Source organism: Pundamilia nyererei, unplaced genomic scaffold, assembly GCF_000239375.1.
Source record: "Pundamilia nyererei isolate P.nyererei 1_Seehausen unplaced genomic scaffold, PunNye1.0 scaffold00018, whole genome shotgun sequence".
Lineage (NCBI taxonomy): Eukaryota > Metazoa > Chordata > Actinopteri > Cichliformes > Cichlidae > Pundamilia > Pundamilia nyererei.
Genome location: NW_005187419.1, coordinates 1,046,874 through 1,057,128, shown reverse-complemented (window position 1 = coordinate 1,057,128; position 10,255 = coordinate 1,046,874). Strand labels below are relative to the sequence as shown.

Sequence of the window (10,255 nt, the reverse complement as noted above, 5' to 3'; positions counted from 1 at the left end):
AATAAACTCTAGGTGTAATAGAAAATGCAATTTGAAGAATTTATCTTAGGTCTACAGAAATTGTGATAGTCATTGTAAGCATAGTTGCATGGTGTATAAAGTTCCAGATGTATAATTTTGCTGTGGGAAACTAAACCTGTCCACAACATGTGGCAGATAATTAATATTTAAAATATTGTGTTTAAAATTTTTAAAAATCTGCAAATACTCTTGCATTGTAAACTCCATGTACATATTTTTGTCTTTTTTTTTTCTGTGCAGGGTTAACAAAATGTCTGAGTCTGTCATCAGATCGAAACAAGCTCAGAGAGAAGTCAATGGAATTCCAACAGAAGTCGTCTGTACAGAGTTCAGTAATTACATATTTGTAGTTCTCACTCAGTATGGCAAAATTGGGACATTGATCTCTGTCACACCCGACTCCAGATCTAATGATCTAAGCACCCCAACGTTCTCTACAAAAGTACTGCTGGGCAAAGATGAGGTACACTGGCTGAAATTGTTCACACAAATATCGTGTCAGTGTGATGCAAACTTGTTCACGGGACATCAGGCAGACTTGTTGCGACACAGGGTATCTCATTTCATGCCGTTAAAGGGCAAATGAGATTGATTCTGGACTGCTCAGGCGGATTGTGGCGAAATTAGATGTGTGCAGGCCTGAAGCTCAGTGGTCTGTTAAGATTTACTCAAGAAAACCTATTTCATCTCTGCATGAGCATGTCATTTTCTCACAGTCATACATTGCAGGAGAAGTAGTATCAGTGTCTTATTGGATTAATACAAAGTTTACTTGCTTATGAATACTTTTTTGTTATTTTTGCTCCTCTAGCCATTTTAAATGGTGATACTTGCAATGCTTGTTTCTTGTAAAGTGAACAACTGTTTTAGATCGAGTGAGAAAGTACATAGAGGTCATTACACAGGCTTTCTGTGCGCTTTGAAGTTTACAGTCATGACACAGAAAATTAAAGTGTGTTGTATGATTTCCCTGCAGGGGAACCTCAACAAATGAATTAGTTGTAGTCATAATGTGTGTGATTTAAGCGAACTGAACAAATAATGCTTTGGTTATAATCTAATGCCTGATTTTTCTCTTTCCAGCCTCTGACACATGTCTGTGCCAAAAACCTGGCAATGTTCGTGTCGCAGGAATCTGGCAACCGGCCTGTCTTGCTGGGACTGGCACTGAAGGATTCCTCCATAGATGCAATAAAACAAATTAAAGAGATGATCAAAAGTTGTCAAGTCTGGTAGGAAGTAATTAAAACGGACATGAAGCCTGTAGGCGGCGTAAAATACAGCTCGTCTGGATACACTGTCACGTTTTATCTCTGCATCTTTTTTTAAATGAAACTCCTCCAAAAATTAATCTGATTAAAACAATTATGTCTCCAAGACATAAATGTGCAGAGCAGATTGTCTTCCACAAAACATGATTTATGAAACGCATAATTAACTGTTTGTTAAAAAGAAAGATTTTCTGCATGTTGTTTTCCTTTCAAAAGCTCAAGGTGTGCTAAGTGATGGTTTGCAAAATGATGTCATCGCTGTATATTTTTTTCATTATTAACACTCTGGATTATTTTTGTCATCATCCTCAGAACTTTGTACTTTTGTGAAAAAAAGCCTTTTATAGAACATATGATTCATTTGTATTTAAAGATGCATATGAGCTTGGTTAAGATAAGAGCCTTGGTTTTGTCAAGTACATTTTGTTATTCATTTGTTCTATAACATCTCACTACTTGAGCTTTGATATTAGAACAATAGCTAACTTTTATATGCATTAAATGTAATTAATATGCTCAATTTTGTTTTGCTTGGTCAATTTTTTTGGTTTAAATGTAAGATGGGAGTAAGAAAAGCCTTTAGATGTCTTATCCTGGACCTATAGACCAAACCCCTGAAATATTTATTTAATTTCAGAGAAAAATGACCAGCTTTCTTAAAAGATTATTTTATTATAGCCATCTAAAAATTATTTTATTTTCTGACATTAATATACAAATACTACATTTTTGTTACATTTGTGAAGTTGTATAGTCAAGTCCATAAATATTTGGAAACTGACACATTTTTTTTCGCTTCACTCCCACAGGGCATTTTAAGTCAAGCAGTGAAATTGTGATTGAAGTGCAGACTGTCAACTTCAATTCAAGTGGTTTTACGAAATGATTTGCAATTGGTTTTCTGTCTTTTTGATTTGCAACTATTTAGGAGTTAGGCCTTGGATAAAAGTGCCTCTCCCACTTTCAGAGGCTTAAAATGCAGTTAGTGACTGACTGAAGTATTGAACCCACGGACATTACCAAATGTTTCTCACCTTGAGATGCTCTTCCAGACTTTTAGCTACATTCAGTTACTGCCTTTTTGCATTCAGTTTTGTCTTCAGTAGCGCAACAGCATGCTCCATGGGGTTGAGATCAGGTGACTGGCTTGCACGCTGAATATCCCATGACTTTGCCTTGAAAAACTCTTAGTTTGCTTTTGCAGTATTCTTTGGGTCATTATCCATTTGTACTGTGAAGCACTGTCTGATCAGTTTTGCAGCATTTGGCTGGATCTGAGCAGAGTATAACTCTATACGTTTCACAATTCATCCTGCTACTTCTATCATATCTTGATTGTTTGATTGAAATGGGAATGGGACAACACTGTGGTGGCATAGAGAGAGAAAATTACAAAAATACTGAATTATCCTAAAACATAAATGTATATAATCTATAACTCAGAGTATACATTTCAAGAATGTAATGTTTACATGTTCTGTTGAAATCAATGTAGCAAAAATATAAATGCACCTTATTTAATAAAGCAATTTGCATATTTATGTCCAATTTTCAATGTTAGTATCTTAATCCAAATTTCATCCTAAGACATGAAACTAAAACCCTCACAGACTAGCATTACATAACCAGTTCGCACAGCAGTAGTGCCTGAGTGTGTGAATTTGTAAGTGCATCAAATGAAACTAAAAGGAATGCCATCTTATATTTTTAACCTTCTTCATGGAAGAAAACTTTTAACTACCTGTTTTCTGAGTTGAGCATATTCCAGGCTCTTGCTTTACAAAAGAATATCTTTCTCTTGTTTACAAAAGATTAAGCAGACATTTCAATGGTGTATTAAATTAAAACGTGATGAATTCCTTGTGTTTCTCCTAAATCAAACAATTTGTGCCTTTCTAATGTTTTTGTTTTCATTCACGTTCAATAAGAACTTGCCTCAAAAAATGTGATTTAAATAAACTGAAATACTGAAACTGCATTGTCGACATAAAAACTGACCACAAAAAGCCCATCTGAGAAAACCCAACCCATGTAATCTCACTGTTCTGTTTCATAGGTCTGCAGTCAGTATAAATATAACAAAAGTACTTTTGTTATTTTTTTCCCTTTTATAATAATAGGGACTTATCTTGTCTGAAATAAATAAAGGTGATATAATATCACTTGATTACCAAGGCTGGAATTTAGAAAAGAAATGAACTTAAATAAATATGGTTGCTTTCCATTTAAAGAGATGATCAATTTTAACTCTTGCACTTGTTAAGGGTAAGTATTATTAGCATTTTTTCAGCAATGCCATAATGCAAATTGAGATACACTACAGCCCTCTTCACTTTGATCATTTTATTATAGCTAATTATCTTTGTATAGCAAGACAGTTTTCTAAATCAACGTTACAAAGTGCTTCTCACAGGGCAACAACATCATTACCACCCGATTTTACTAAAGTGCTGTGGTCATAGTTTGCCTGTGGGTTAAACAACTTGTTGCAGTTTCAAAATATATTCATAAATTAACTAAAGTTAGTATAAGATTGAAAACAAAGCAGCAACTGAATTCTTTCCTGTTACGTTTTTTTTTTTGGGGTTTTATTTTTTTAATTAATGATATTTTTCACTGTTATTCATTTTTATTCCAGCCAACATAGTTTAAATGAGTCACATCAACAATGTCCGCTGTCACATTATCAAGTAAAATAAAGCACAAGCATTTTTGGAGCACTGGGCGTTATTTTCTTTCTCATGATTCTTTATACTAACATCAAGGAAAACTTATTAGGAAAAGACAACATTTTTTAAATATTCAGTCACAAGTTGTGAGTTCATAAAAATAGTATGAACAGGTACTGAATAGCACTTTATGTCATATAACCCGATGTTCCCTTAATGAGGCCAGGTCATATTTTACATATTTTATTATCTTCATACCAAGTAACCTTCCTCAAATTCCTCCTAGGGTCTGCCTTGAAGAGAAGACAAGAAGTAACTATAAATCTATCAACTTTTGTCAAAGCATCATCATTAAATAAAACATCTAAAGAAATGAATAATGTAGAACTAGAAATAGAACATAATAAAGCACTGCGTTTATCCAATTTCCTATTGTTTCATGTAACTTTGCATAGGGGCGCTCCTCATTGATGAGAGGCTAGAGCTTTAGTGCACTTGAGCATTCATCTAAATCCATCAGAGAATACCATCTCATATTTGAATCTTATCTTAGATTTTTCCCCATAAACAGGGCAGAAGGCAGAGCCCATAGAAACGGAAAGTCAATAACAAAAACTTTACAATAATATGACAACGTAAAGAATAAGATGATGTTTGTCTAATTATACAAAACCAGCACCAAGGTGTCACTGAGTTTGTTGGTCCAGGCTCCTTTAAAGAAAGTCCTGCCACCGTCTATGTGATCTTGCAGCAACAGTCAGTGGTCTTGCTATACATGATGTATATAATATGAGAGGAGGCCGGCAAATGCTGCTACAGTCGGTGCAATCATCCAGTTCACCAATAATTCTTGGGGTCTGGGTGCATATCCTTGGCTGTGTCACAGATGATGATGATGGGTGATCCTGATGTGCCTTTGACGTAACCACTGAACTCTATGCGAACCTCTGCCTCTAGCCTCAGGTGTAAGCGCACCTGTGAGCGGAAATGTGCCGCACTTTCTGTCACTGAAGTAACGTGATGACGACAGGCGTCAAGTCCAGGTCACGTGAACCTTCCACCTGTAAACCTGTTGATTTGTGCCGCTTCCCAGAGTCGCCACTCGAGGATACGTTCAAATCTCTGCTGTTTATAATTTTATTTGTTATTTCGTAGCATCTCGCAGTAAATTCGGGTTCTATCGCAATATCTGTATACTCTATAGAAGCATTTTTATGCTCTCCGACTGTGTGGACTTCGGCCTCTGCGAGACACCTGCCTCAAACAAGGAAGTCTAGTTTGTTGACTGCGTCGCGGATGAAGTCAACGAGCGGTTAGTAAATGGGCCTAAATTGTCACGTTTAGCTGTTCTGAAAATATATTTCACCCTTAAAGCTCGTCGTGTAATTTTGGCTCGTGGACAGTGACTTCTAAACGCGATAAAGCTACTTCCGCCCTCTCCGGGACAAGGAGATCTCTTTGTTGACTGTAAAGAAGGTACGAGTCGATAAGATCATTTGAACCACATTCATCTCTTTTCTTTAAAAATGGCACTTGTGTCCGTTTAGCAAACACTATTGCCTTTTTTGTCTTGTGCCTAATGGACAGCATACAGTCACTCAGTCAAACACAGAGGGGCCGTGTGCTCACTGTAAAAAAAAAACTAAACCGACTTGGTGTGTTTTCTTTCTGTTTCAGATGAACCTTTCTTCGGAAGACATGGCTTCATTAACCGAAAATAATTCGTCTGCCCTGGATGCTTCAAAATCAGGCATGTCCAACATGACCATTATTGTATCAGGCAACGGAGCAATCATACAGAATGGGATGTTTTTAAACACAGTGGCTGCCCAGGTCCTTTCAGGGATATTCGTCTGGTCTGCCTTGCTAATAACTTGTCACCAGGTGAGTATGCACCATTTCACAAAAGGCTTTCATGTAAATCACTGTAAATACGTGAAAAGAACTAAAATCACTGCATTACAAAGCATCACACGCTCAAAGATGCAAATGCATAAAGAGTTCAGCTCACCATTTTAGTGTAACAGAAACAGATGTGCTGCACTTCCCTGTCCAGAGGACGGAAACAAATTATTCTATTCCTAAAGGCTTATTAGTGCACTGACTTCACTGTCCCTGCTTTTACTGTTTATTTGTTTTGGTTCTCACCCTGGCACTTTCTTATCTAATTTAAAGGTATTACTTTATTCCCATGCAAGCAAGTAATTTAGTCCCTAACTTGGTTGGACTTCCTCACTTGTTGTGAGTGTGAGCGTTGTTTTACTTTTTAGTTGTTGTTGACTACTAGATTAAAACTGACAAAAATACCCAAGCTTATTACAGGACAATGAATGCACAGTGAGCCCTCTCTGTATGGGTAAGAACATGGCCACGATGAATGAGTGGCTCACCACAGACTACATTTACCCAGAAACCATTTTATCACTGCTGCAAAGAAGTGTTTCCGCATGTGTGGTTGATGTGCCCGCTGTGCTGAGATGATAGCTGATCATTATGTTTTTTTTCACTCATAGTGAATGCTAAAAAGTGCTGTGCACCATCAGCAGGGAAACCAACTGATTTTTTTAAAATAACATTTTCCACATTATAAAGGAAGAGGATTTTGTGCTCATGTTCACTGATCTTATAGCCTAAATACTGATTATGCACCCATCCAGAATCATTGGACTAAATGTATACAGTGTCATATTTATATTAGGTAGTGTGATGAATGAAAGACACGTTATTTATTTAGATAAATAAGTTTGCGACATAGAGAGCATTAAAATGTTGCAATCAGTGATCCAAAAGCAATCTGTGTTTAGGGATTTGTGACACAGTATCGAGCCAATTGGTTTTCTATCTTTTTAATATAGTACATGTTTGGCCAAACACTTGCCAGCAAGACATCTTAATTGAACAAATAAACAACAAGTGTTCCACAGGGAGGATGCTGGCTTGTAACCGACATCCTTTGTGTAGCACAGGAGGGAATAAAACGGTCTGCAGGAGGAGTGTTGCAATGCTGGTGGTGTTTCATCTGACTCCGCTCCAGAGGATTGCTATAGACTCTTAAACTCACATTCTGAATACTAAACACATATCGACGATGACCTTAGATCCTCTGCTATAATGTTTCCAGTGCATTTTGGAGTAGCAATCTGTGAAGTTTGTGTGTGTATGGTGGGCTTATTGGTTCCTTTGAAACGTGAAGCATTTGGGATTAAGAACATCAGACTGAATTTATGTCATGTTTTATGACTGTATTATGTGTTCCAGGAGGCATTCTCCTTTAGCTACCATGTATACTTTAGATTCAGTCCTGTTCTAGTTTATTTGTGTATTCATTTTTCCCTTATCCATACTGTGGGCTGAAGCCATTTTTCATCACACAACTACGATTTGCCTGCGGAGTCAGAAAGGATATATATTTCTGTGTTTTAAAGCAAATTTAGGGCATCATTCTACAGTCTGCTTCACTATATGTGAAATGATGGCCACCGTTTTCACAGTAATCAGCCTTTAATGTGTAGGCTGAAATGGGGATGTGCTGAGTAAAGTGCTAGAAGTGAGATTTTTAGATCCATTCATGCCATTTTTTTGCATTCATGTGAAAAAAAAAAATTAAATTGGTAATAATTTTCTCAATTTCCTACAGCTCTGCAAAATGCTTTTAAACACACCCATTACCATGTACACTGAAGGGTTGTCACAAACACCAGTGCCGTCACCAGTCAAAGCACTCATCTTTTTGGCTTTGCATAAATTTGTGACAAAAATGACTGAAAATGATATATCTGAAGGATTTCTTTTTTATGCTCTACACAAGGTTAGAGTTCATTTAATGTAGAGAAAGTTCTGTGATCCACAGACTAGTTGTGTGCTTGTCTAAGGTGAAGTTGTAATTATTTTCTGTATCAGTTAATGTGGCAGTTATTTTTTTGAGTGACTGGATTTGTCAATTTGTCTTGATAAGATACCCCAAAATTATATTATAAAAATCTCATCACAGCTTTTCTAATGTTCAACAATGTTTGTTTTAAAGTCTTTAGTAACCTTTTAAATTGAAGCTATTCAGTTAACAATTTAAAAAGATCAAAAATAATGGACTAAATGGATTAATTCTTATATAGTGCCTTTCTACTCTCCCAGAGCACTGAAAGCACTTTATACAACATTCAACCATTCACAGAAGCACTTTCTATCCTTTAAGTGCTTTCTAGCTAACATTCACATACTGTATATTCATATTCCGATGGATGCATCAGAGAACAACTTGTGGTTAGTGCCTTGCCCAAGGATATTTGGCATGCAGACTGGGGGAGTCGGGGGAACAAACCATCACCCTTCCACTCCACCTAATGAGCTACAGCCAATCCAGAAATAACCACAAAAATAATCATACAAATATTGGAGGCGGTATGGTCAGAGTTGAAATAATGATGTTTTTATTTTTAGGCTAAATTGACTTGAGCTTGGTGGGATTAATTGGATTACCTCTCATATAGAGGTAGCTGACTGATGAGTCATAAGTGTCTGCGTTTACTGAGGAAATTTAAACTGCTAGTCCTTTTTTTTTTCTTCAAATTGTCATTTTATGAAGAATGAATCTTGAGTTATTACCAGAAAATGTCGTCTCTCTTTATTCTTTAATAATCACTCTACTTTAAGAGGTCTTTGTGCTTGACTGCATCCATTTTCAGCAATAGTATAGCAATACTGAGGAGATAATTTGACTAATTTTTCAGTGAAATTTTATTTTTTAGCTGAAGAGACACTACTACAGATATAACTCTTCCATATTTCCCAACAGTTTTACTGTCGATTTGTTAATCTTGACAGTCTTAGCCACTGTGGTTACGTATTAGCGTTGCATTACCCAAGAGCCCTGAAAGGAAGAACCTTCCTCAGACTTTCCACTACTTATCTAACAGATATGTGTTTTATTTCCATTTTATTTATTTAAGAGCAGACTGGAAAATGCCAATCCCTTTCTTAACCATATTAACAGTAGTAATCAATAAATGTGACTCACTGGTGTAATAATTGTTCCGTGTTTATGTAAAGCTTTGTCTAAAAGCTAAAGGTCACTGATAAGAATGATAGCTGAATTGTCTGCCATATGGTGCATGTGTTAGTTTACGTGTCGTCAACCATGTTTATAGAGGCAACTGTGTGTGTATGTATGTGTATGCACATGTGTGTAAAAATAATAAGTTAAGACTTTTTACCAGTTTGTTAAAACAAAGTCCAGATAGCGAACATATACTTAAGTTGGAGCTCCTCAATGTAAGGTGTGGTTAGTAATCTAGTAGCAGGAATGTTCTGGGAGGGTGTGGGAGGGTGGATTATCTTTCTTTATTCTAGACAACATGCCTCTGTCCTTTTGTATTCCATTGTGGCAGTCAGAAGAGTCGCGACAAGATAAAGTGCCGCAAGAAATAACACCATACAGATTAAAAAGAAAAAGATGACATGGTTGCACTCAGGAGTTTGATATGTCTGTGTTCACTCTTTGTGATATGTCTTGTCTGTTCTATAGAAACAAAAGGAACATTAGTTATTATCGGTATAAGAGTGTCTGATAAGCTTAAAGTTGACACTTACACATCACTAACTTCCTTTTTTAAGACATTTTCAAAAAGTGAGTTACAGTTTTATTAAGTTTGTTATCAGTATACATGACTTCTGACAAGAAGTATGGGAGCCCTATGGAATTAGCTGGTCATAAAATGTGACATGATTTTCAATAGCCGCTAAAAACCACGTACTTGTGGTTTTGTAGCCCAGAACTCACTTCTAGGTAGAGTACCCGCAGTACTAAATGGTCTCCACCTAGTGACAACCTCTCTAACTGGGCTCATTAGTAAATTTTAACTCTTGTTTTTTTTATGTAAATATAGTTGATGCTCATAAGTTTAGTAACTGTTTTGACCAAGAAATATCAATGGATGCTGTGTAGCAAATGGTTTGCTTTGCTTGTGGCTTTTTTTTCCTTCTTTAGCTCCAATGCACACCTACAATTTTGTTTAATTGATTAGACTCCAACTTTGCAAGCTCCTCACTCCAATATGCTAATTTGGGTGTTATTATACGTCTTTAGACACTTTTTGGATGTTTAAATAATACATTTAAGCAAGAGAACCCTTTTTGCTTCAAATTGTTGGTAATTAATTACAGTAATTGTAAGGTTAGTTGGGCATTTTGTGTTTTTACTGTTGTCTAGGTAAAAAGTAACTTTGAAAATGGCACTACAAGCGCTTGTAAATTAAAATGGCTTTAGATAGACTTTTTCTAGTTACAAAATATTGAAAA

General features: G+C 36.1%; 2 protein-coding genes across 3 annotated transcripts in view; both read left to right on the top strand.

The window, feature by feature from the left end:
* Nucleotides 1-267: 267 nt before the first annotated feature.
* Nucleotides 268-1,812, top strand: psmg3 (proteasome (prosome, macropain) assembly chaperone 3). The gene is made up of 2 exons (XM_005726026.1): nt 268-484; nt 1,105-1,812. Exons 1-2 carry the CDS (start codon nt 272-274, stop codon nt 1,255-1,257), a joined length of 366 nt encoding a protein of 121 aa, XP_005726083.1. The 5' UTR covers nt 268-271; the 3' UTR covers nt 1,258-1,812.
* Nucleotides 1,813-4,986: 3,174 nt separating this feature from the next.
* tmem184a (transmembrane protein 184a) overlaps nt 4,987-10,255 on the top strand; it is a 16,832-nt gene continuing 11,563 nt past the window's right edge. The window contains exons 1-3 of one of the 2 annotated variants that reach the window (XM_005726025.1): nt 4,987-5,273; nt 5,365-5,437; nt 5,639-5,845. In XM_005726025.1, the coding sequence (XP_005726082.1) occupies nt 5,639-5,845 (207 nt within the window). In that variant the 5' untranslated portion in view covers nt 4,987-5,273; nt 5,365-5,437. Of the gene's footprint in view, nt 5,438-5,638; nt 5,846-10,255 lie in introns of both variants that reach the window. The other variant, XM_005726024.1, reaches the window with a different exon arrangement.

What these genes read in the sequence shown, in the direction of transcription:
- psmg3 (XM_005726026.1), top strand. Translation starts at nt 272, where the DNA reads ATGTCTGAGTCTGTCATCAGATCGAAACAAGCTCAGAGAGAAGTCAAT. An exon ending in TACTGCTGGGCAAAGATGAG is followed by an intron (nt 485 to 1,104) that starts GTACACTGGCTG and finishes TTCTCTTTCCAG; the next exon opens with CCTCTGACACATGTCTGTGC.